General features: G+C 36.4%; 1 protein-coding gene across 5 annotated transcripts; it reads right to left on the bottom strand.

The window, feature by feature from the left end:
- Positions 1-16: 16 nt before the first annotated feature.
- On the bottom strand, positions 17-27,754 carry LOC115626401 (matrix metalloproteinase-14). Of its 5 annotated transcripts, XR_003995593.1 has the most exons (8): positions 22,127-22,700; positions 18,975-19,268; positions 5,255-5,658; positions 4,650-5,191; positions 4,207-4,583; positions 4,054-4,132; positions 1,007-1,334; positions 580-683 (listed from the first exon to the last, which is right to left on the bottom strand). XR_003995593.1 is itself a non-coding variant. In XM_030521775.1 (7 exons), the coding sequence occupies exons 2-7, from the start codon at positions 19,176-19,178 to the stop codon at positions 526-528; spliced, it is 1,854 nt and encodes a 617-aa protein (XP_030377635.1). In that variant the 5' UTR covers positions 19,179-19,268; positions 27,509-27,754; the 3' UTR covers positions 17-525. The 5 variants fall into 5 exon arrangements, 4 of the variants coding, with proteins under 4 accessions (XP_030377635.1, XP_030377627.1, XP_030377643.1 ...); XM_030521775.1 differs by lacking the exons at positions 1,007-1,334; positions 22,127-22,700 and adding an exon at positions 27,509-27,754 and having other exon boundaries at positions 17-683; positions 3,964-4,132; XM_030521767.1 differs by lacking the exon at positions 1,007-1,334 and having other exon boundaries at positions 17-683; positions 3,964-4,132.

The following is a 27,754-nucleotide window of genomic DNA, read 5'->3' as shown; positions in this document are numbered from 1 at the left end:
TCAAAAGTTAAAGTACGATTTCACTTAACCAACAATACATTTATAACAGCTATAGTTTGTATTATCATTATACCACATTTGTATGTAGATAGATATGTATGTACTAACGGGCCATTGATGACTGTGTAGTGCTACAACAATAACATGCATGTATGTATGTCGAAAATCTTAACTAAACTATATATGCTTATCATTTTTTGTTTTAATCGATAGTATTTATATGGCTGGCGAAATTTAAAAGTGAAATTTTGATTCGTAAGACAATAAAGTTATTATTTTTTTTTTTTTTTTGCATTTTGTTTCGAATATGGAATGTTAAGTCTAGTTTAATTTTGTTTTGTTTATGTACACAACAACAACCAAAGGCACCTGCTTACGCAATTGTTTTTAAAAAATATTTGCTCGTAATTTTCGTAAAATCCGAATTTGCAGAGTGGTAAAATTTTAAAAACTTTACTTGGACTGTTAAGTGTGAATATAAATTGTTCAGATTTGTCCTAAATTAAAATGCACTTTGGGGCTCTTTTAGCTAACTATGTATTTCGATATGCAGCACAAAAGTAGCGTACTGAAGAGCACGCCCACGGCTGAGTTGCTTGTCAGTTGGCTCATGGCACCAGATCCAGTTCGTCCTGCTAATTCGGGTACAGGTGGGTCATCATTTGTTTGGTGATCACCGACAGCTATTTAATTTAAACAAAAAAAAACCAATATAACGTGGGAGAAGTTAGTAAAATAATTAAAATATCAGAGTATAAAGTATACAAGAAGATAATTATAGTTATATTTAAAATTGTAAACATCAACAGGCAGAAGCTGCACTGTGCTTATGTGTAAATATGTATAGACTTAAAAATGTAGTACTGCATACATATATCTATGTATGTGTACCTTAAGTAAAAACAAATAAAAAGCCAGCAATTGGATTGCTGTAGATTAAACTAAACTTAATTGAATAAATTAAAAAAAATCTTAAATTATAAGCAAAATAATTGAAATAACATACTCTCCACTTTTTGCGCAAATGTTTCGTTTTGTTTTGTTTGCTTGGCGATTTTTTGAATGGCGTTCAGCAGCGGCGCAGGATTGAGGCGTGGCATGTGTATATATTGTGGCTCGATTTCAGACAGAGATCACTCAAAGAGACATAGACGAATGTTAACTTAATGCTGGTCACACGATACTGGGCTCGCGTTTGGTACAAGTACAAGGTATTAGTTGATTTTACTGATCGACAGTACAGAGGGACATATGCTTTAAATCTGCTTAAAAGAACCTGTTCGTCAGGCCCCACATCCAGCCGGGCAGTAGACCACCATTCGTAGTTGGGGGTACTGCATAGGCACATGTTTTCGAATATGTATACATATGAATTGTTTACGTTTTTGGCAGACATTTACATACACATACGATGGCATATACATATATATATAAGTCCACATCATATTGCGAAATGAAAAAATATTAAGAAAAAAATGAAATATTGCATAAATAACAACTCAGGATGAAATGAATTTTGAAGCAGTTTGTTGCGGTTTTGACTAAGCAGCATATGCATGTGTAGGCGTGTGCGAGCTTATAACGTAAATAATTTTCGCTACACTACGACAATAAGCTAATAATCAGTTTGATCAAGTAGAATGTTTAGAATATATGCATGTTTGTTTCGTTTTTTCTTTTTTTTTTGTATATACAGTTAAAGATTTACTACATCTACACATAAAAATATCGTACGGTGTATGCATATACAATCGTTAATTAAAAACAGGTTCAATTGCTGCTGCTGGTTAATTAAAAAAGGCACTAGGCAAGCCCACTTAGAAGCCAAAGCTTTGCGAAGCGACTGTGCAAGTGTTCGAATTTCTCTAAGCGAGAATGCGATATGCGATAATCGATATACGCGTATCAGGTGTCTGTCGACACATGTACATATGTATGTATGTATGTATGTGTGTATGCATGTACGATAAGTTTATTAATGCTGGAGTTCGTTTATCGTTTTGTCTGGTGTTAATTGTTCTGTTTTATCCGCGTCTTCTAAAGCCTGCAAGAAATACATATGTACATGACAAATACATTTGAAATTCAGCTCGTATGTAAGTTTAACGGTTATGGGAAAGGCACGTGCATGCAGTGTTAAATATTCAAACTGACGGTTCATAACGGGCGTGAATGTGGATGTGATTGGTTTAAATAGTATGTTGTGCGATGCACGGGAATGTATGTATGTGTGTGTGTGTGTGAGTATGTGTAAGAGTATGTGAACGGATCATGCAAATTGGGTACAGCCTTCAAAAAGTTGGTGCTGAACATTATTTATAAATATATACGATAGCATGCATCCGAAATCTGTAGCCATTTAATTTTGTGCCACAAATCGATACAAATTTTACGAATAGAGTGCCAAAGAACATCAAATTGCTGAAACATTTTACGCAGGAAGTGGGGAGTTTTCAATCTAATAAACTACCAGGTACGATATTAATTTGGTGGGGTGTGGGGGATAACACAATATTATTAATACAATAGATAGATAGATAAATACTTAGTTTTCAAAACTACAATTAAATCAATATGGTGGGTGGAGAATTGCATTAGACTCAGTATTGGGAAAATAATGATTTTGGTTTTATATCATTGTGGTGTTCAACAAATAGTATTGTAATAGTGTTGCATATAAAAAGAGACAAGTGTTGTTTCTTGTTCAGTGTTTTTTTTTTTTTTTTTTTAGATTTTAGTTGAATATTAGTAACATCTAACAACTAGTAATTTAGGGCGTTAAAGCCTGTTAATAGTTAAATGAAGCAATATAAAGCACATGCAGTGTTGCCTTCTATGTATATTAATAATGGAATGGTTTGTTGCTTTGGATTGGGTCGTAAATCAAAGCGCTTTTGGTTAGTGGGACCGACTGACCAGTTTACCAGTAGTTTCCTGTTTTCTTTAATATTTGTAAAGCACTGTAATCGAGTTCGTTTTTGAATTATTGTTTCAGTTGTTAACTATATATATTTGTTTTTCTTACCGAATAGTTGACAATAAGCACTTATTTTTTGTATATATTTATAAGTACTTTATAGTACATGGTATGCTAAATTGAGTTTGTTAGAAAAAAACCAAACCAAATATAAAACAATTGAGGCAGAGACATTTTAAAATTTACATGCAAATTAATAATAATATTATTATTTTATTTATTTTATTGTTAACACTAAAGGTTTTTTTCATAAAATCATAAATAAATAAAATAAATAACATGCAAGTTGTTTTTAAATTAAGATAAAGTTTTATTAAATGGAAAATTAATAAAAAATGAAAAATCCGACACCTCTGTTAGGATAATATTATTATAAAAAAGTAACCCTTACAAATTGTTATAGAAGATAAATATATTTTAGTATAAAGTGAAAAAAGTTGTAGTGTTGAAAGAAAGTGTGACCTAAGCAGTTGGAGAACACAAAAACAAACTAAAGTGAAACACCACAAATAAATTCGATAGCATTTTGGACAAAATCAAAGACAAGAAAGTGTAGAATATTACGAATATTGGGAGAAGAAATTGGACACACACAAGTCAAGAATTAGTTTTTGATTGTTTTTTAATAAAAATAAAAATGTATTTTTCATCTTTTAACGTTATTTCCATAGTCAATAAAGAACATATACATTTACTTCATTCAGTATAGATTTTGCTACATACAAATAAACTTAATTAAACATACCATATTTATAAATTCAATTTTCAAAATTGTCAATTTAGAAAAATTGGGCTTTGTTGTTCATTAACACAAAGAACAACTCATTACTTAAGAGATCTTTTTGACTTTGTTCAAGCTTTTGTCTTTTGTCTTTCTTTTGCATTAGCAAAATATTGAGAATTCATTTTTGATACATCGTTGAGATTCATCTACTCGTACGTTGTCTGGTGTTAAACAAAACTACCACTGAGTCGGTCCCACTCACCTGCTTCCAAATCAACATCACCATTACCATCATCGGCATGCAGTTGCGAGCGCTGCTCAGATTCGAGCGCCTCGTCTTCGACAATATTACCTGTGGACGAGGGCGTGTTCTTGCAGCCGAACCACCAGTGTGCTGTTGGCCTGGGAAAGGGTGGTACGGCTGAGTCAACCTGCGGTCAAAAAAAAAAAAAATACAAATGGGTCACGAAAATCCTAATTACTTGGAAGTTAAGTTTTAACTCACCGCGAATCGAGCATCGTGGAAGCGATAGTATTTGTCACCCTTGAAGAAGTACGTGTAGCCATTCGTGTATTTGAGCGCTGCATCCAGATTGTTGGGTACACCCTCCCAGTTGGAAATGGGCTTGGGATAACTGGCCTTGACGGGCGGTCGCTTCGCCGGATCGAAACGCCAGAATTTGCTGCCCTTGAAGAAGTAGATCTTGCCATTGCCGCCCCATACCATAGCCGCGTCCAGATGGTCTGGTATGCCAGTAAAACCTTCGCTGATCTCCTTTGGATAGACACCATCCATTTGGCGGCCCTGGTACCGCCAGTATTGTGTACCCTTGAAGAAGTACGTCTTTCCATTCTTGTAGGTGAAAGCTGCATCGATGTTGCCTGCAAAATATTTGTAATTAGTTAGAGATTGGTGCCCGGAAGCTGAAAAATGTAAACGCTACTTACTGGGTAAGCCTGGCCAGCCCTTTGAGATAAGCTGGGGATAGCCCTCTTCCACAGAATCGGTTGTGAGCTTGTAGTATTTGTCGCCCTTGAAGGCATATGTATCGCCCTGTGCTGATGTGAACATTGTGTCCACCTTGGAGTCCTTGCAAATGGTGTCATCGAGAGGTGTCTTTGGCGGCGTAAATGCGGGACGCTGTGTGCTAGGTGGGTAAACGTTTGTGGGCGTGTATTGGTTGGTCTTGCGCCCATAAAGCGACTGTATTGCCGCCTTATCGTCCTCGTCCAGTCTGAAGACAGGATCAAAGCCGCGATAGAATGGCGCCATCAAAGCTGAACTCTGATCGGAGTGCGATAGGCCCAGAGAGTGACCAAATTCATGAGCAGCCACTTGGAACAAATTCGTGCCGCGTGGTGAGCCAATAGTCCACAGCTCGGCATCATCAAAATGAGCATCACCGCCGAAGACTGGGAAGAAAGCGTGCGCCAAAGTGCCACCTTGACCATCAAAAGCATCACCATCGCCGTGCTCGCTCTCCACAAATCTATTGAGTTCCATACACAGAGTTACATAAAAATATACAAATTAAAATAATGCTCGTTCTTACTTGATCTCAATGTGCACCGGACCGGCAGCTTTTCTGGTGAAAGTTAGATCTGTGTCCTCGCTCCATACAGCAAAGGCACGCGCGATTTCCGCGTCAACATCGGAGCGCTTCAAACGCTTCGGGTATTTGGAGATTTTATAGGTGAGGTTCTTGACACGCCAGCGACTGCCTTGCAGAGCATAGCGCTTTGAGCGACTATCGGCCGTGCCCACACGATCCCTTACACCACAACGAGGCAGGGACATCAGCTTCATGGTCTCCTCATCCAGCTCACCGGTTATGTTTAGACCGGCAAAGCTCTGAAACTCTTGTATAGCGCTCACCCACGTCTTCTGATCGTGCAGCCCACTGCTGGCGGGATTACGTGCTGAGGCGGGCAGATAGCCAAATTGTGACAGATATATCTGCAATGAATAGACAGACAGCACAACAGGTTCAATGACTGATACAAAGGGGCGGTTGTGTGACTGTTCAGATAAGAAATGTTCGATGCAATTTCCCCAAACACAAGATCAATGACAAATGCGGCATAGCGTGCGCCACTGCCACTGCCACTGCCTGACACAGCTGTAGTCTGATTTATGGCAATCAGATTAGCCCTTGTTTTTGTTGTCACTGCATTGTATTCTCACTGCCGCGGTCGCTGTCCTTCAACAGCTGCCGCATGGCAGGCATTTGTCACATTTTCCATGCACACAACTTGCCACTCGGAGTGTTAGTGTAAAAATAAAATCGCCGCGCTTGAAAAACTATTTGACTTGCATAATTTATGAGCGACACTCTTGCAATAATTTATAATTTTTTTTTGTCATAGAAAAAAGTTGTAGAAGCAGAGCAAAAAGAGGTGCAGCGCATGTGGAGATATAAACAAAATATTATGTCATCGATCTCATTGTTTGGTCAAATTCTAATCGTATTTTGTTCATGAACTACAAAAGTTTGGATGTAGGTTGGCTGCAACAAGGAACTCGGGAAGGTTTAATTGGATAGAAAACACACTGTTTGTTCTTTATTTGATTGGTAATGACGATTTTCACAGCTCGTTTTCCCAAAACTGATAAGATTAAGTATATTTCTGTTTACAAAAGTGAAAGAGCTGTTTTATTGATATAATATATATACTATATATATATTGACTGTAATTAAAAAACTACACTAAAATTTGGGCTAAAGAGATTAACATAAACCCTCAATTTACAATGGTTTTGTTAGTCATGAAGTTAATTTCTATTTTTGTTTCAAGCATACAGTTAATCGTAATATATACGAAATATTTCGATGAATCAAATAGAAACAAAGCTTTCGCACTTGTTCTGAGGTGTGAAAATAAATTGGGAATTGATTTTCTCGCGGCAGTTAAGGAAGCATTTCAGTTTGAGTCAAGTTAAGCAACTGTCAGCTAACGATTAAGGCATTTTGATTTTTAATGCGATTTGTGTTTTTGTTATTGTAGCTGGACGCATGTAAAGCAATGCTAGTTAATTAAATTGTAACGCACACGTTGCAGTTAAACAAAGCGTAATTAAATAACTAACTACTCGTAACATTGAGTGTGCGACGTGGTGTAGGAAGTGCATCTGAACAATGCGAGGTTACCAGCGCTTTACGGTTATACACGAAAAATATGTATGCATATAGTATATACCGGTATGTATAAATAAAAGCAGATGAAAAAATAACAGGCAACAGCAATTACAACGGCAAATTGGCAGCAAAGTAAACATTTAATTGGCAACTAAGCAAATGCTTTGTTTTTCTGCTTTTATTTACAATTAATTAAATCTACACAATTGCTTAGTTTTTAGAAACCAGCAAACGGTAAGTTCTGTAAAAGTTAGTTTGCAAAGTTTCGGCAATGCAAGGCGTTTGCCTATAAACTCGTACATATGTACATACATACATATAGTACATACGTAGATACATATGTAAATGTATGTGGCATATACATTTTTGGCATGGAAAACATGTGCGTCTGCTTACGCGTCATGTGTCGCACATTTAAATGCGTCTTCGGTGCCGGGCAGAGGAGCATTTCAAAAATATTGTCAACACAAACACATACATATGTATATAGTAGATATGTACATATATATTTCTATACATATATGTATATGTGTGTACATATATTCAATCGCATAATGTTCGGCTGTTAAATTTTATTCCATTCCCATTCGGCTTGTGAGGAAGTAAATATTTTGATTATAAGTATGCGCGACATGGGATATCTGCGAAGTCGCAGCTACCATCAGCGTTGGCGTCGACGTCGGCGTCGCAGTCGCAGCCGGTAGCTCATCTACCGTCTTGCCTAATAAACTGGGTGGCGTTGGCGTTGGCGTGTGCGGTCGTTATGCGTCGCTGCTACCTGCTGGACAGCTGATGGCAGTGGGCCGACGCCGTCACAAACGCTTCAGATGGGGTTTGGCTTGGGCCGTTAATGTTGGTGTTGAATGTGCCTTTGACTTTGGCCGCAAAAAGGTAAATGAACTTGTAAGTGAAGTGACCGCCGCGAATTATTCGGCTTTTGTTTTGCTTTTCCTTTAAACATGCACACACCACACACACACACACACACACACACACACACACATGCACATGCACACACAATCAGAATATACAAAGAGCCGCATGCAAATTATTTGCTTACAGTTTGCATTTATTTTGATTTCTGTCAGAATTATTACACAACGAAATTAATCTCTTGACGCGCTTGATGGCATTCCATTGTGTTGTTGTTATTGTTGTTTACAATGCAGGCAAGTGACAGTCGTCGTGGTGTGTGACAGATGTGGACGGCACAAATATTTGTGCAAAACACAAGGAGCTCCAGCACTTTGTTTTATTAGTTGAGAAGTGCCTGAGTTGGTGCTGATTCATGTTTGAGTCTTTCTTTATTGCGAGTGTCCTCGTCGGGGTCAATATTGAAGCTCCCAAATGGCACAAATTCAAGATAAACACTTGTACTTTCGCTGGCAATGCTATTGATCTTTAGCTAATGCTGGCAGTATGGAAATCATAAATATTTACTTTTATTTTATTTTATTGAACTATCTTTCACCGGTCGCAATGATCAATACAAAGAATTTCGATTTAACAATTTAATAACAAAGTAGATAGAGCTTTGAAAAACATGTTTAAACTGAATTTAAAGTAAATAAAACAATTTCTCTTTTAAATAAAAACTAATTTATTTATATCCATTTTATTCTTTTCTCATTGGATATAAATATCCTATCAACATTTTTTGAAATAGTTTGTGATTTTTGAAACATAAACAAAGGGCGAAATTACAAAATTGTTTAGAATTGAAACAAAATATTTTATTATTCAGAGTGCTTGAACTTGGTATTTTGGATTCAAATGGTTACAAATTGATTTGCATTTCATTCGAGAATATCTCTTAAATTATCTTTCAGTTTTGTATGCAATATTTGCAAAACAATTCCATTTTTTGAAAGAAACTTGTGCATTTGAAATGTTCCCTCAGAGTTTTAGAGGCCAGTGTTAGTTTTATGTGTTTAATCCATATATGATATTAGCATAATTGTTGCTTTTCAAAATATATGGAAATTAAATGAGGAGCAGCTCGTGGGAACAGAACAAATGCCGTTGGCAGGCATGCACATTTGCATAATTATTACTAGTAGGTATATATTTATATTAGCATTAAACGCTGCAATTAATTTTAGACAGAGGACTTCGCTAAAAGCAAAAATGTTAAATGAAACGTGACGTACCCATGATGAATGTGTTTTTATTGGCGAGCTATAATAAATCGCATGACAGTGCCATAATAATAATGGCTATGGCTACGTGTAGAGAGTCAACACGAAGTTTATTGTCAAAACCTGAATTTTGCAGCCTTTGAAGTGCTGATAAGCCAGCGGCTATCAGCAAACAAATATAATGCACTGTTCCTAACATAAAGGCCTTGACAACAATATGCCATACACTACTCGCGTATCTACTATTTACGAATATCTGTTATGTTTTCTTAAAGAGCTTTACAGCAGATAAGATAGCGCATTCATTCATTGGCACCAAACCCCAGTTGTATAGAACACACAAGTATAAGTATTAATAGCTTATATGCACCTTATCGTTTGACCACCACTATGACGGCTGACTCATTTCGTGCGATTCGTACGAATTTTGGTTCCCGTTTTCCTTTTTTTCTTTAATTTTATTTACTTTTGATTACGTAGCCTAAAAACTTAAAATGCGTCACAAAATGGCCACGATGATACACGCCATATTTGAACGGAAGTGTACGGCGGAAATTGTTTCGGGCACATACTACATACACAGGCACATACTGCATACATATCTGCAATTTTGGACAGTTATTGAGTAAACTGTGATCTGCCAAATTCGACAAATTCCACAGCTAATGATTTATGCAGCTTTCATGAACATGCTTTCAAAATCAATCACACATTGCAATGCTTTATCAAATGTCTGTCAGTGTATCGATTTGTTAGCCACGACTATAAGCGTGTAAGTGTAAGCGCATTTGCATGCGATTAGTTGCATTCGAAATTGCTGCAACTCACCGTGTATTTTGCTTCATTCTATTACCACCGAACACAGTGTACAAATTGTAGAAATTATATACAAATTGCCATACATATGTGATGAATTGCACGGCGCGGTCAATGCTTCTAAAGTAATATTAAAAAAGACAAAACAACAAGAACAATGAACCTACATATATGTTAGTTCATGAAAATGCTCGAATCTATGTCACGTTTGAGAGGGCGTTGAAATTGCATTTCAATTTATGGGACTACAATGTAAATGGACATTGACACAAATTGGCAAGCATACACGGACATACTTGTTACTGACTGAATACAAGTATGTACATATGTTTAATACACGCAATTACAATAAGCTGCCTCCATTAAATGTTTCAAATTCAAAGTTAACTGAATTGGGATTTCTTCAAATTCAAATTACTTTTCTAAGCCATTTAATTTAATTTATTTGTTGACATTGTGCAAAAAGTTGTAGAGTTGTTCTTTGATAAAAAGAAGGAAATAGCTAGGAAGTAATATTTGCAAAGAAGTGTTTCCTAATTTTGAATCCGGGAAGGTTTTGAATGCAATACTATCAATTCTAATTTTTGAGACGGTAAAGTGACAATACAGCCAATTCAAGAAATGTTGAACATGAAACCATGTGGCACTACCTTAGTAACAACTACTTTTTACCTTTTTTTTATCTACATAGTTTATTTATCAAATATTTATCAAATATTTATAATGAAGATTATACATTTATTATGTACATTAACTGTAATAAGAGAAGAGGGAATATCTGGTTCTAATTAAGGTTTTAAATGCAATACTATCAATTCTAATTTTTGAGACGGTAAAATGACTACACAGCCAATTCAAGAAATGTTGAACATGAAACCATATGGCACTACCTTAGTAACAACTACTTTTTACCTTTTTTTTTATCTAGTTTATCAAATAAGCTTGCTTAATAAAATTGTATTTATAATGTAGATTATACATTTATAATGAAGATTATACATTTATTATGTAGATTAACTGTAATAAGAGAAGAGGGAATATCTGGTTCTAATTAAATTCAATTGGCATCAGAGTAGTACAAATTAGGGGGAAATGGGGATGCCAAAATTCAAGGGTGGTTTGCAAAGTCCATGGCCATTTAATTATCAAAAAGAGTGACCTTTATATACTTTATTTTCTTTGTAGCGCCTGTTCTTGAGTGCATTTGTTGTCTGCTAGGATGTATGCGCTAATATGCATGATGTGTAAACCCAACAAAAAGGAATAAGAAATGCTTCAAATTCAATGTTAAAATGCAAATGGTGCACATTTTTTACGAATATGTTGCCCAAATGCCGCCAGAGCGTCGTCTTTTTGGCTGCTCAACAAAAAAATGTCAACAACTTGGGCGCATTGCTTCATCCATTTGCCAAAGCACTTTAAAATGCCATTTGCTTGAGTTTGTCTTGTAGCAGCTGCTGCTACTATTTTCAGAAAGACTACCGTTTTTGTTGTTGGTGTGTTGGTGTTTCTGTTTTGTTGTTGTTGCTGTTGCTGTTGTTGTTGGGCACTTTCAATGGCGCAGTTTGTTTATCTGCGCCAGTTGACCTCTTTGCCTACTTTGCGGCGCTTTGCCGGCCCACCTGCCTGCCTATTCGACTGTGCCGTGCAAATTTACTTTTGCGTCCTCCACAGTTGACGTTGTCAGCCTAGGCACCGGGCTCTAGCCCGTAGACGTTGAACTTGTGTGCTCGGGCGGCAAGTTTGAAAAAGTAGGAAAAGTCTTAACAGTCTTCTTCTGCATTGCAAAGTCGAGCTAACGTTAAACAAAATGAATAAAAGTGTGAAAAATTTGTGGGAAAAAAATTGCTTAGCATGCATGTCGTGTCTGCGTGCGAGCCTCTATGTGTGTGTGTGTGTGTGTGTGTGTGCCTGCGTCTTAAGCAGTAAAGTATGCTATGGGAAATTGCTGTAGTCAGTTGGTTTAACCTTCAACTTTGGTTCTTAGTTAGGAAATGTTGGCAAACAAAATACACGTACGTATTCAATGGAATCTTAATTCAAAAGCTAACAGAACGCCAGCTGCGTCATAGATTTGCTTTGAATTAAGCCTGTAATTTAATTTCAAGTGCTGTATTATTAGTTAATGTAAATAATATGTAATTGGCGTGCTCAGCCCAAAATAAGCGCCAAGTCATTGAACCTTGTTCAAATTTTTAGTCCGCAATTGGCGTGCTTGACCCTTCTAAGTGGCTGTCCAGTAACTAGTGGGCAACGATGGTTGTACTTTGTATATTTCCGGACGAGCGAGACTAGGGCATGCATAAATTATAAACCAGCGCAAAGTGTTAGCTTAGTTTGCTTTTTACACATTTTACTTGACCGGAAATTGATGAGAAAATTGTGTTTGTACAAGGGCTGCGTGCTAAGCGCTCAACATTTTTATTTGGGTCACCCAGCCGCGGTTCAATGACATTTCACACTGATGTTTCAGGTATCAAAAGGTATGTATATATTTCATTAAAGCCAAAAGTTTGTTTTACAAATATGTACAGAAATGCACACGCGCCTGCCTACGTAACTGCAGAGGCTTGCGGCAATTAGAATTGTGCAAATATGCTTTGTGAATATGACTGGGGCCCTGGGGCCTTCGGGCCTTGTACAAACTAGAAAGTTATTATAATAATGATAAAACAAAAGCACTGGGCCAACCACGATTTGCAACTAACTTTAAATAAAATAATAAAAACGAATTGAAATAACATTCTCTTATTGATTCTTTTTTCACTGTGCAAATTAACAAGACACTAAATTTTTAAGAACGAAAAAGCTTATGTTTAATTATAATTTCTTTTATCCGGCTTAATTTCTCAAAAGTTTCCTGCGAAGAAGGACAATGACTATATTTATAGAAATGTCTATAAGCTGCATCCTTTTCTGCATTTAATAGTTTTTTTTTTAATCGTACCTAATAGCCTCTTGTGAAGAAGGGTATAAGAAACAAACCAACAAACCAATGAACCAACTACTTACTAACTGACAGCGGCAGTTTGTTTAAACAAGCTTAACTCGTTTGGTGCCTCAGCTGTTTGCCATTTCGCCTGCTTTTTTTAGTTTGTGTTTTTTTCTTATTACATCATTATTTGCTTTGGAATGGGTTTGTGAACGGCATCAAATCAAAGCGCCTACTTTTGCGTTACCAACTGCATTTCTTTGACTAATAAACTGGCTTTGTATAACTGGGCCGTACCTCTAAAGTGTGTCAGCAGCACAAATGGCCTAAAAGGCGTTGTGTAATATAGTGATTTAGATGGTGGAGGAAGGTGGAGTAGGTAGGTGGAGTTCTACTCATTAGGGCGTGTACTGTAGGGCTCAGGCTTTACACTTGACATTCTATTCAGTGAGAAGGCGGAAATACCAATAATATATTTGACATTTCCACTTGAAGGTGTCTTGTGGCAAATTAATGGCGACTCAGCCTTATTGTTTTTGCTGTTGCTGACGGTTTTTTATTTGCCTTTTTTCCCCGCCGCTATGCACGTGCGATAAATAAGCTTGAGATACAAAGATAACAAAGTGTTTAGCACGCTCAGTGCAATTTTGCGCATAGAAAAACAAAAGGATTTTGTTATTTTTTCTCCACTTTTGTTTTTATGGGCATGCTGACCTTATGGGTGGCTGAAAAAGGATGTTGCATTCATACGATTATTTAGATTTTCTATTTTTTGTGTGCACCTCTGGCATACGTGCCGTAGAAAATGGCAAGGTTGTTGCCAAGCTTTCCCTATTTTTTTTAACATACACACACCAATACACACGCACAATGGCATCCTTTGTTAGCATTTCGAGCGTGAAGGTCATGTGTGTGCCATTCAAAATGAGCTTGGGGTGTACACAGCGTGTCTAATCAATCAAAAAATGAATTGTGCAAACAATTCAGACGCCATAAGTCATCGCTTATTGAGGCTCTGCACGAGCACTTGTTGTGCGAATATATTGATTAGTTGGCCAACAAAACCTGATAAATTGGGGTATTGAAAGGGACTGCGTGACGCACGCTATGAGCCAACTTTACTTGGGTTTTAAGCTCACAGCAAGAACTTTATTATAATTAGCTCAAGACGTCATACAATATAAGTATGTACACGTATATGGGGGGCTGTAAGATGAGGGCTTTGCACCAATTGCGGGCTTTTCATGCATTTTAATTTCTGAAGTTAACAAGAAGAACCCACATACTATTCCATTCACACGTCATCGCAGACTCTGGGCCTTCCATTTAATTTGTAGAAGAAAAAACTAACAGCTTCTATCGCTCATTCCAATGAATGATAATTAACCTTTGACAGCGCACTTATCTGATGCCATATGCATATGCAAAACAGATACGTTCTGTGAACATCGCGTATACGCCACATATGACGCCACAAGCATTATTTATTGACACTTTGCCGATACGAAGGTGCACAAGTTCGCAGCCTAATGTCACACATAAAAGTGCAATGCCCATGAGTCATTTAGTTGTGTGGTGAGGCTTTGTGCTGCATAATACTCATAATTTGTATGTGAGTCGATCCTTTGTATTTGGAGAATGTGATATATGCGTGTCGTGTGCCCGATATTATCAAACAGCAATAATAGTCATTTGTTTTAACTGTAAGACAGCCGGAAGTTGCTTTGCATAACCTCTAAATAAATTCAATGTTTGTCATCGTTAGTGCTTGGCATATTCATGTGAAGAAAGTACGACTTAATTGTATTATTAACCTCGACTGCACGTTCCTTTCAACTGTGTATATGAGTTGTAGAACGATTGTTTGGGTATTCTATTTATCAGCAATTTATCAGAGCCCAGCTACATTAAGCATTAAGTGAGGCAAATATTACCTATTAACAGTGCTTTCTTAACTCAATTCAACCAAAGACACACCATTCTACTGTTGTTTACATTATTGCTATATTAAATCATTTAAAGCATTATCAGCATAGTATTTCGGTAAGAATTCCCATTCTTACCATTAAACGAATTAAAAAGGAGTTCGATTTACTGTTGAAGTGTGTTTAATCATTTATTTAATGTGCAGCTATAAAAATTTTATAGTTATTCCAAATAAATGGCATAAATTGCATAATTCACTTTAATATTACACTTGACTAATTTTGTCGAATTGGAAATGCAAATTAATGATGTCGTACATAGGAGAGTTGTGCTGACACGTTTAACGTCCAAAAGGTGTATTAGTAAACGAAACATTTCGTTAAATTCTGTCTGTTTGGCATTAATGTTGTGACATTAATTCGTGTGGAAAAATAGCAAATGTATCGAATAGAAAAACTTCATTGAAATTCTTAAAAGCAAAGCGAAATGATGGATTCAATAGAACAATCAATTATACATTCTGATAAATTGAACAGCCAATGCACACGATTTCACAAGTGTGGTCCGAGTCGCCACACCTCTCCCCCTCCCAAGCGACTCTTCCACCTCCCGCTGCACGCTACACGCCACACATGCATATGAATATTTTGTTGCAATGTTAAGCAAATTTATGACAATGGCTAACTACTGTATGGAGAGCAGAAAGACCCTCAACGTTGCTTAGAACGAATTAGAGGCAACAAAAGGCACTGGCCTGACATTGAATTGAGACAAACATGGGACGCACGGGCAAGTGCGACTAATCGTAGTCGTACTCTGTTGTTGGGCGACTGGCCAAGTAAAAAAAAATCTATACATACTATATGTGTAGACTGAGAGTTGCGATCATGCGCAGTCGTCAGTCAACAGGCCCAGGCCAAGTTATTGCTAAAAAGCAAAAGCAACAAAAAATGGCAACACGATGCGCGATCAACATATCAATTAGTTAAATCAGTCAAAACAAAAACTAAATCCAAACAAAACGCAAAGTTACGTAAAGCGTTGAGGTTTTTTTTTTTGTATTTCGTCAATTTGTTCTAGACACGCGCTCATGCGTACGGAACTGACGAACTGGCGAGTTGACAAACTGACAACCTGGCGAAATGGTGACCAATGCTTCAAGAGTAAGAATCGACTGTATTTTTTTGTGTTTACATGTGCCGTAGTAGAATGTAAATGGCCATGCAGGAAATTAAATGACTGGCGCGTGTTCTAGCGAAAAAGTAGAGTGAAAACAAAGCAGCAACAACAAAAACCGAAACAATTGGGACTCATCGAATCACTGCGTGCGTGTAATGTGCAAAGTGTGGCAGTAATTTGTTTCGGTCGCAGCTGAGACAGTTGATGTACGGGTAAATATGAATGCTATTGTCTCGGATCTGCTGCCTATGTGCTGAATATGCACTCAGAGATGAATGCTCCTACACTTTTGTGTGCCACTTTGTGTATACAATACCATACATTTATTCGTTTAATTATTAATTTATGCAGATTGCAATCTCAACAAGAGAAAACACTTTGTATTGAGCAGCCAGGCAAACGTGACAGCCTTGTCGGTGGCAACCTGCAAGCCTGTCCGGCTAATCAGCTTCGCTGCCTCATGATTGTTGCACAAATCCCCCACAACACAGAGCTGGCTTTGGGGCTCAGTCCACTGATGACAGCGATAGTCACGTGCGGCTCAGCGACTTAATGAAAACGATAGGAAATTAATTGTTTGCAAGTGTCAAATAAACTATGCATGACATCAATTAGCCAAACAATTGCATGTAATCTCATATAATTTGCTCAGAGAAATAAACGACTTAATCGGCATTTTGAAGAATCTTTTCAGCTGTGCTAAGCCCGGCATTTCAGCACTTTAGACCACTTCTCTTTCATTTGTCTATTAGTTTCTACTAAAACTGTGTTGACATCTTCATTGGAGTTGATTCATTCTACTTGTAGTTTATTTGGTTACAAATAAAATAAAAGCAAGCATTATATTCTTGAGGCTTTTAATCGAAATTACATCAACCATAAAAATTGTATCAATACTTGTTTGTGAAATGTAAATTTGTTTAATCTTTTAGATCTTTACTTAGCAGTACCAGCTTTTTGCCGGTGTCAAAATTCAATTTTATATTGTACAAGTCTTCAATCAATTTTAGACCTCACAATTAGTTAAATTAATAAATTGTTTTACGTCCTTTTCTTAGCTCTTGTATTCTTTTTTTGTAAATCTTGAATATTTGTTTAAAATGGTTCTCAAGAGCTTGGGTTGCTGATTTTCGAGTTTCGAGTGAGTTCAATGATTTGTTCTTTCGATTGTGTGGACATTCGGCAGCAACCGTTTAAAGCAAAAACGCAATGAGCATGCAATAAATGTCATGCAAGAGTTCCAATGTCATGAACGTCAACACTCATACTTACTTGTATATACAAATACATATATTCGGTACCCTACAGCAATTAAAAATTGCATGTTCGCGCTCTTGTGTGGCATACAGATATTAGTGTGCTGTATGCATGGTTATCGGCTCAAAAAAAAAAAAAAAAAAAAACACCAAGCTTAAGGCTAAGGCCAAAACGCATGTGCAAGTACATGTGATTTGAATGCGAGTGTTGGTCGAGACTTCGGCTCCCAAACAACAGAATGACATGCAATGAGCGTGAGCCTGTTTTATCGGTTTTACGATAAATACTAACATGTGTATATCGTGTAAAATGCGCTATTATTTAAGGTAATAAGTATAAAAGGCCAACATTCACGATAGATAGCCCGAATGCCAGAAATTGGTGGCAAAATGTTAGTCGAGTTGTGGCCGCACGCCTGACACGTTTGTCATGCAAATCGGAAGTATAAACTTTTAATGGCTAAATTCGTATTGCACAAATATATAAATATATATGCTATATATACATGTATTGATGTATGTGCATGCATGCTTGGCTGGGCTGTTGGTTTGTCGTGTTTCAGTTATTTACTTGGCCAGATAAAGCAACAAAGAGGCATTAATGCAGTTGCATGCAAGCCTAATTGTCACTTGAGGTCATTCAAGGCAAAGATCGACTAGCCAACTTTTTCGTTCGAGTCAATCTACCGCGCCTAGTTTTTGTTTTTTCTTTCCTCACTATAGCGTTCTTCCATACGCACTTACATATACTTGTACATACACCTACTCAATTTACATATATATTGAACGGATGATTCATACAACATAGCCAGCAAGACAAGCTTGCGTTGCTCGTGAGTCGTTCTGTCTGGCTTTGTCGGGCAGTACAGGCACTAATAAGTAAAAAAATTTAAACTTGTGATATGTACAAGTATGTGTCTACACTTGAGAAAATATTTTGCTAAATATTTAAATTTTATTTATTTATTGAATTTTTTTGGGGATATTTCGACTAAACTGAATACACTGTATGTGAAAAATAAATTAAGAACACTGTCAATAAGCTATTAATGGATATAAGATTATTTATCAGAAAAAGAAGTCCACCAAACATTAACAATCATCCTGCTAATATGGAAAATAGCCTCATATGGGAGTACTGGCTTGGTCTAAGACTATCCAAGACAACTCCAGGAGGCTTTATAGTAAGAAAGAACTTAGTATGCTTGGTTCTTGATTCTACAAATTTGTACAGATTTAATAATTTAGTAAAAGTTAGTACTATCTGTTTTGATATAGAAAAAACCTGTTTTCCTTATTGAAATATTTGACGAGAAATGTGAGAAATACGTAACCTATTACGTAGTTTCCGTCTAATTGCTAGCCTTCCACCTTAAAGATCATATAAGAATGAATGTTTTCCTGTATGGAAGTATGTATCTGTGTGTGACGTGCTTGGGACGCGTTAAGTTCTTTTAATTGTCATCATGGCTGGCGTTTTGTTTTGTGCTAACACCTTGCTCCTCACTCGCATGACCGCCCTCCGTCCTTTAGACGATTGCATGCTTTACATTTGTAAATTGCATTTAATTGCATTTGATAAACAAGCAAAAACGTTATTTTTTCGTTGTTAAATTATACACGGCGGCTACCGTTGATGCTCATTGTGGCAATTTTCTGATTAATAGCATGGAAAATTTTTATTTATTAACGCCGCATGTTTTATGTACTACGTGTAGTTGAATTCAATTGGAATTTATAAACTGCCGCCTGAATAATTTACATAAGTTTTATTTCGCCCCAAAACAAGTTCCTTGCACTCGAACGGGTAAAATTATGTTTCATTTTGTAGATTTGATATTCATTTTATTTTTTCATTGATATGCATTTTATTTTTGAATTCAACTTACCTCTGCCTGTGTCGTTGTGGAGACTGGAGCGCTGTTGGCGGCCACAATGATGATCAGCATTATGCCTAAGACTATGAACACTGAGCTTTGGCGGGTGGACATTTTGTAGCAGTTTAGTTGCATAGTTGCTGTTGTAGTCGTTTGTTGTTGTTGTGAATAATTTGAGCGTTGTATTATCGCTGATGCTGCTTCTATAATTGTCATGTAGAGTTCCACATGCACACGTTCTATGGCGCACTTTGAACTTCAAGCCTTATAATTGAATAACAACAGCTACGTCTCAGACCTTAGTTTCTGCAAATATCGGTAGAATAATAATGCCAAATACGAATTAATATTTCATCAAGTGAAGAAAGGAAAAACAATAACAAAAGCAGGCCAATTGGCCAAGTACAAGTGCAAAGGGCAGCTAACAAAGCGAGAACAGCTTACGGATAATGGCTAACGGAAGTTGCAGCGATTCACAAATGCCAACAGGTTGAAAGTAGACGCGTATTTATGGCTTTAAAGAGGACAAGGCACTTGGAGGCGGCTCTTGAAATGGAGCACAACGGAAGTGACGGCGTCGTGTGGCGCTATGCAAAATAGCAGGGCCCCCAACATCGTAGTATTTCAAGTGTTATTGTGTAGTAAAGCGTAGTAAAAATAGTTGTGGCAGCCACTTTGTTGTGTATACTACAACATGACGTGCAATATACCGGCATTTGTTGCCACGGCAGATTGCAGTCATGTGCCTGGCAACGCGTTGTCTTTGTCGGATTTGTGTGCATTATACATACACGTATACGTAATATGAGTAACATGTAAAATGTGGTTGCTTTATATTTAGACTATAATTAGGTTTTAGTCTGACATTTTAAAGATGGTAGCAGGACAGTATTTGTGTGTTGACTTGTGATATTTGTGGCTAAAAATAACATTTAATGGCCCTCTATTAGATGCGCCTTTCTAGTAGCTACACATATTGCCAAGTTCATTTAACTTATAAGGCTGCTTAGTTTGTTTGTTTAAAATGTGTATTTAATGGCTTATTAGGCGGGTGGCTTATGGCCTTATCACTCATTTGTGTTATCAGTGCAGATTGTTTGCCAAAGGCTAAGAAATGGCTAGTCTTTGTTGTTGCAGTCGTGACATCAGCAAAGTGCGATAAATAATATTAAGTATACGACATGTTGAGCGCAGTTTTCAACGCCCGCGACAACAAAAAAAAAACAGAAGAGTCAGGGTGCGCCAAAAATATTTGCTTATGATATGCGTAAGTCTTCATTTTACTTTTGCTTTTGCATTGTTGCCCATGTATTGTTTTATTTTATTTATTCTTATTTTTTTAGTTGACTAATCGTTGGGGATTTTCTACGTTTGTCCATGTTGTTGACACAATTTTATTATTTAGTATTTAAACTACTTAGAATAAACATACAAGTGTATGTTTTATGTAGTGTTTTGGTGGCACAGTTAATGTGTCTGATAATTTCATCTATGACTGTCATTCATCCATTTCATTTCAATTTGCTTTGGGCTTGCGATTTTTCCGTTTTGTTTTTTGTTTTTGAATTGTTTACTCGAACACACTCATTATCATTATCAGCGCGCACACACCTTTGACAACGTGTTGTTTGTTTGCTGCACAATTTATAAATCCCATAAATAATTTGGGCAATTATCTAGCGGGTTGAAGGTCGACTCCGGGCAGTTTAAGGTTAATTTCTGCCAGCTGTCATCGTTGTTGGTTAATAATGTCAAACATACTCGTATGTAGCAGTAGGTTGTATAACTGGCACAAGTCGCTATAACAATGCAGGCTTTCTTTCTTGTTTAATCAATACGCATTTTCTTCGGGCAGGACGGCAGGACGGGCTCAAAACTGTTTGCCAAATAATCAATAGAAGTTGCATTATGTCGGTATAAGGTGCTTGCTGTTGCCCCATTTTATGAGGGTGCTCGTATACGTAATATTTGTGTGTGCCGAAGTGGGTCATAATGGAATATTTACTACAGTAGAGTAGAGAGTTTTCAGTTTGGTCATGATAAGAAGAAATTTATAATAAACGTGTATAAATATTTTTGGCTAAATATTCTAAATATTTAATTGTTGTCAAACGGGTTTGCTTTGATAAAAGTGCAAACAAATGTTATAGTCATAAGTTGTACTCATAAGGCTTTGACGTCATGCCGCCAAGAAAAAGAAGCAGCCGAAATGCCTGGTCAGCCGTGCTGTAAATACTCTACAATAAAATTTCATTTCCAACTAAAAATGATTCATTTATGTATGTGTAACGAAAATAAAAATATTTTATCTTTTCAAAAAACTCAAAAACGCTCAGCGAATTGTCATTCAAAAGTGGTCAGTATACCAGTAAAAGCTACCTTTTTATGCGTAATTAATAAAAAATTCGATGCTCGCAAAATGCAAATGCTAACCAGTTTTGGCTGGTTAGCCGGCATACTAGATGGGTGCGTTGTTTTAAACTTTGGAACATTGTGTTTATTTTCTCCCCCGAATAAAAGTATAAGATTGCACAATAGGCTCGACCCAATCACTGTGTATTGGGTTTGACTTCGGTATGCCATCTTATCACAATGCTCGAGTATTTCGAGTGCATGTTCTTGAATATACGTGTACACTCATTCCAGATAAGATATGGTTATGGTACCCTTATATGTATGCTTTGAATTACCCAATTGCCGAACTGGTCATGTAATGGGCTTTGATGGGCGAACGAAAGAATAAATAAATTTATTGGTATAGAACTTGACCTTAGAGATATGTAAGTCGCCCAAAAGTTTATACATACTTGTATGATTAATGAGTAGAGCACACACATACAAGCATAAGTACACTTTAAAGTGAACTACGTGTCTGGTATTGTTTGCGATTCCTTAGTAAATACGGCTGCTTGCAATATACGAATACTGTATATCGCCCTCTAATGCGTACATACATATGAGGGAGTGTGCCAAAATCTCAAGTTAAATGTTTCTAGTACAGTTATCTGCTTGAGTTTCTTCGGATTTAGGTAATATTTTTTTGACTAAGCTTTCTTTATAGTGCTGTTGAAATTTGGATTAAGAAATGATTTAGTAATGCCAAGTCATTTGTATTTAAAGAACTTTTTCTTTTAAATAACATAAAATGGGAAAGAGATGCTTACATGATATTAGAAGAGGTTGTATGTTGTATGCAATTATTGCTGGGCAGACTGTTGCAACACACACATACACATGTAGCACACAAACAGACACACAGTGACAGATCGATATGCAGAGCCAGAGGCAGAGTCAGATCAATGAACTATTGCGCGCCGCGTACTTTGTGTCGTTGGTTGGGTTAGCTGCTCTCTTTGTGGCTGTCGTCACTTGGTGTTGTTGTCGCTTCTGCTGCTGCTGTGCATGCAACACTTCAACTGCCTTACAAATTAATTAATTAGTAAATAAATTATACGCAAGCGTGGGCGTGCCTGTCAGTGTTGATGCATGTAGTGTGTTTATTTATTTCGTTGTGTAAATTCTTCACTCGTATGTATTGTCTCCTTTCTTTATCTCTCGCTGAAAAGTTGCACTAATTACTGGCAGCACACACGCATTTCCGCAAAATAAATTACACGAATTCGAAAGCTATGAAAGCAACTGAATTTCTTCACTTTGCAAGCAATTTGATGAAAACAGATATTGTTATCGTTGATTTTTGTTGCTGTTGTAGTTGAAATATAAAAACAATAGCTCTAACTGAACGTTGGGTTGCTTGAAGTTAATATTTTATACTACTTCGTGTTAGTTGGCTCGCCGCTAACACAACCGCACAGAGCAGCGCGCAAATTTAAACTGATCGGCAACAGCGTCGTTGACAATGACGAGTGCTCGCTGATCACCAAAGAGCTTTCGCACTGCCGTTTAAAAGCTCGCACGCACTTCGCTGGCATTAACAGAGCGCTAACAGAGACGAGGGGATTCCGTGCCATTGTCTCTTCTGTCCATGGGCGTAGCGAAGCGGGGAAACGAGCATCCGTTTATTTCTTCATTCTTTTAATAAGCGTTTTATTTACTCGCCGGCATGAATATATTCTAAGAAAATTATTTTATAAGAGCTTTTATAATTAGATTTTGATTCCGAATGCTTTCTATGACGTGTCTTAATACAATTTGGAGCCACGCCTAACAATTTTCACCATACATACAAGTACTCGCAGTCGTATGAATAGACTTTGTTCATTTGAAATGTCTTTATACTATATGTACATATATGACGTAGTAAAGAGGCATAAATATCCTTTAATTTATTTCCATACAAAATATTTAAAAGTTTCGTAACGTGTTTTTATATATTTAATTTCTGTATTTATTTGCGAAGTGCATTAGTAATATTTGTGTTAATTTTTCATTTATGTTTTACCGGCATTTTACAAATAAAATCATCATATTCTGCATCGCCTTTCATTTTTTAAATAAAAAGTGTAATAGGAATAGTACCTAATAATAGCAAAAAAAAAACGTTACCCCTTTAAATGAGATGTTAGCTACGCTCATACTACTGCCCCCTGCCGCTTATGCCAATCGTTTAGTAAAAGCTACGCTCAATGAAGCCAAGCTTATGACTAATCAGATATTTCTTGGAAACAACAGCATGTGTCACACGCCGGTCCAGCTTCACCGTCTGGTAGCAGTGTCAGTTCATCTTCTGCTTTGTTTACAGTTTTAGACATTTATTTCATTTACAGTTTACTGTCAACTGCTTCGCGGGCTACCGACGCTATCGTTAGTTAATGAGTTGTTTCTCAAAATTGTAGTTTGTTTTCTTATAAAGGTCTGATTATTTGCAGTTCGGTTTCTCAAGCACGAGCCCTGCCCTCATGACGCGTCTTTTGTCGCTGAGAAATTTCACGCTGCCTAAGGGACGCGGGCGGGCCTGATGGGAAAACCACAAAATGATATTTATGAATGAATTTTGAAACATCGTATCTTGGCGTAATGGTATGAGTGTGCAGCGTGAGCGTATCTGTAAAATTGCCATTCAATATTCGCAGTGCGTTGCGGCCTCTTTAGTGGCTTTGGTGAACTTTGGTGACTAATACTTACATGTGAATGTATGTGTGTATGTTCATAAGTATTTATTTACAGACGGCAGGTGCGGAGAAACAATTAGCACTTGATACCTACTGAACATTTATGTGCAGACTGGCCTGGAATAATAGGCGTCAGGTCCAGACTCATGCTTATCGAAAAGTCATAATAATATAAACATTCTTGGACTTTGGAGAGACTCTTATACTTTTCAAGTTAAGCTTGTTTATATAATATACCAATTATTTATTAACGTAAAATAATTTTAAATTTGATAGGTCATGACAATAAACGGTAATCGCGGTGCTGAAGACTCATTTGTTCGTTTCAATTATTCAATTATTTCTTGTGATTCCTACTAATGCAGTTAATAATACGGTTAGTTTGCACATTGATATACATACATACTTGAGTATATATTTAATTTAAATACATTTACTATTTGGCCATTCGCCTTAACATCTGGTTTTTTATGTGCTGTCATGGAAATAGTAGCTTTCTTGAGTGAGTCAGCCGCGGCACACAATCAAAAATATTCTTGATTCTGTCTACAACGAAATGCTTACACACGTGGAGTAAATTGCTTAATGTACCATACACGCTGTATTAGTGCTAATATATGACAAAAGGCTATTTAAATATTTTCAGCGCTACTGTGCACACGAACAGGAAACGCGCGAGTTCAACTGTATTATTAATGTGGAAAGAAGTTGTATATCAGATTATTTCTTGCACAAGTCATAACATTTATAATGTTTAAAAAAAAAACTTTGTACTAATATTGTTTTTTTGCATATGTTCATTGAATATTGCTAAATAAATTTAATTTTACTTTTAATTAGCACAGCGCCTAAAACACTTTTCGCACCTTGTTGGAAAAATTCGGTAAAAAAAGACAGTTTTGTATGGATGAAAGATGAATAATAATAAAATAATTCAAAATGCAGAAAATTTATTTCATAGAAAATAATGGTTGCCGATATAGCATAGTATGTTAAGCTATACACTAGGGAATAGGACTGTTATTATTTTAAATTTTATCAGAATTTCAGTTTTTTGCACCATTTGGTGCATTGGCTAATTTAAGGGTCCCAATGAACTTCTCGATAAGTTTATTCGATCTAGTAAATTCAATTTTAAATGAAACAAAAATAAAATATTTTATTCTTATTTAATTTTTAAAGCTTTTTACTCTGCATCCGAAAGGTTCTATGGACATGGGAATTTTTATTATTTTAACCGCTAAATTTTGTTGCTGCTCTTTCCCTTATAATAAATTATTTACAAATAATTTGCAATTAAAGTTTGTTCAATTCATTTATAAATTTCATTTAAATGAATGCTTAAAGCTGTAATATTTATAGTTGCATTTTGTTTCATATTGCCTCTAAACACGCTCAAAAGCAATCGGAATAATAGTACCTATGTATATGTATTTTCTTCAATAAATTTAAGTTTTTCTCACTGCAAGAAACGAGAATTAATTTCTGTTAAGCTCATTTAAATTTTTTACTGTTCTTCAACTAGACCAAGTGCTTGCTTTTTAGTTTATGACATTACATGGCCTCCATAAAGTAAAAATTCCAACAAAAGAAGAAGAGCGCGACAGCTATAAAAAATACATATAGTATGTATGTATAAAAATCGTATATTCTGCATTTTATTTTGGACGATTGTTTGCCAGAGGCGACAGCTAAGGGTCTGACAGTCGGGCGGATAGAAGGACAGGACAGAAAGACAGCTTGCCTGCCTCGTTATGGCAACTTGATGCTGCCTTTGCCAACTTCAACTGTTGCACAGCACCAGCACCAGCAGCAGCATTGAATTCTGCAGATGTTGCTTGTCTGTCTCCACGCGTCTCCCGCCCCTGCAGCGCTAACAAGAACAATGAAATATTTATGAGACTCTGCCGCTGCTCGCCTCTTTTTTTAATGACAACTATTTGTGGTATTTATAGTCTGAGTAGCTGAGTAGCAGCACCAATAAGTGGCGGGTTCATTGCTAAACAGCTAACATTTTTTATGAAAGTGAAATGAACTTTTCGTATGGTTTTGGCTTTTGCAATTGTTTCATTGACTTTTGCTTTTGAACTTTGTTGGTCTCCTAAACTAACAAAGCGGAAAATTTCCATGAACGCTTATCATTAGCGCTGCAATTATAAAATCACATGCACCTGTTTCCATATAGACACTTGTAATTATACAAATACGTATGTATATAGTATACTATATACGAGTATGTTGTCGGAATTGTAGCCAATGGTGCATTACAATTTGGCATAGAGCTACGGGTCTGACAATGAGTGCGAAAAACAAAACGGATCAAAAACTGTTTCTAAACTCGATCACGTCACGGCCAGCTATGACAATCGTTTGGCAAGCAATAATAATTTCAATTGTTTAAGGGGGTGACCATATGCCTATGCCTATGCATACGTGATCATTGTTAATATTATAACAATCGATGCTTGATTGGCTTTGCGAAGGCAATTGGCACTGAAATTGGTTGCATCTAACGAAACAGTCCTCCAGAAAATGGAACTAACCGTAGAAGCGTACGCCAAAAATTGTTTACAAATAGAGTCAATTTTAATACAAAACCTTATGTAATTTCGAAAAAATCCGCAGCAACAAGTCTAAATAATAAGTAGCAAGAAGTATTTAATAACTAAAACGAAGTAGAAAAACGAAACAGAAAGCTGAGGAATTTAAACAAATCCAATTTTTATAATTTCTTTTAAATCTTAGTTACAAATGCTAACGATGTGTCATACTTTATCGATTGATAGCTATAATATACATACTAATTTGGTTAAGCCAAGTGTTGCTGGGAGTTTTGATAGTTTTTGTAAATATATAGATTTTGTTACAGAAAGCACAATTTACTATAAAATAGATAATTAATAAATATATCTGGGTGTATCGAAAATCAAAGTGAACCGGGGGAAACCCTAATTTTAAGCGCGGTATTTCATTTTCCACAATAACAACTATTCTATATGGATTCAAATTAATACCAATAAGAAAAAAAATGCTTGAGAACTAAAAAGCATGCTGTCGATTGTCCTTAGTTTAATTAGAAATTATCTCCAATAACTGAATATACGAGTTAAACCAACTTAATGGTTAACTAGAGATAGATACTACAAGTATGTCATGACTCATTCAAAGTAGGAGCTAACTTACCAGCAGCGCAGGTTTCTAATTGAGCTCTTGCTTTATAAATAAATAAAGACGTGTTTGTGGTTAAAAACAAAGTTTTCACTTAACAAATGGCTGTATCATGGTGTTGGCAAAATATCGGCGTTTGCAACTAATATCTATGTATTCACTTACACTATAAAGACAAATATTGCACAAGCACTTGAATCTTATCACAAATAAAAGATTGCACGCCTATGGCTGATTAGATGTGCGCTTTAAGATAAGTGAACCTCTTGTTGATAAGACAATTCAAAGTTATTCACAGTTGGTTACCTTATACGTTAATTTCTTAAAATAAATCAGTTGCACGATATCTGTTGCTTTTCGAAATGGTATCTTAAAACTTGTTCCAAAGGCAGTATCACTTTAAATTCAATTTGTTCACTAAGTGTTGGTCGGGCGGGTACACTAGTAATAATGTCTAGACTTGACTACGAACTAAGCAACTAGGTACTAGGAATCCGATTTGGATTCGGACTCGAGTTCTGGTTCGCATAGACAAGAAGCCAAAGCGAGCAG

The sequence above is a fragment of the Scaptodrosophila lebanonensis genome, unplaced genomic scaffold, assembly GCF_003285725.1.
Source record: "Scaptodrosophila lebanonensis strain 11010-0011.00,11010-0021.00 unplaced genomic scaffold, SlebRS2 tig00000001-arrow-pilon, whole genome shotgun sequence".
In the NCBI taxonomy this organism is placed as follows: domain Eukaryota; kingdom Metazoa; phylum Arthropoda; class Insecta; order Diptera; family Drosophilidae; genus Scaptodrosophila; species Scaptodrosophila lebanonensis.
Note: the sequence above shows the minus strand (reverse complement) of the source record. Positions and strands in the feature narration are given on the sequence as shown.

Bases quoted from the DNA above. Each gene is read 5' to 3' on its own strand.
- LOC115626401 (XM_030521775.1), bottom strand. From the start codon at position 19,178: ATGACAATTATAGAAGCAGCATCAGCGATAATACAACGCTCAAATTAT. The intron at 5,192-5,254 runs GTAAGAACGAGC...GGAACTCAATAG, and splicing joins CCGGTGCACATTGAGATCAA to ATTTGTGGAGAGCGAGCACG. The intron at 4,584-4,649 runs GTAAGTAGCGTT...AATATTTTGCAG, and splicing joins GGGCTGGCCAGGCTTACCCA to GCAACATCGATGCAGCTTTC.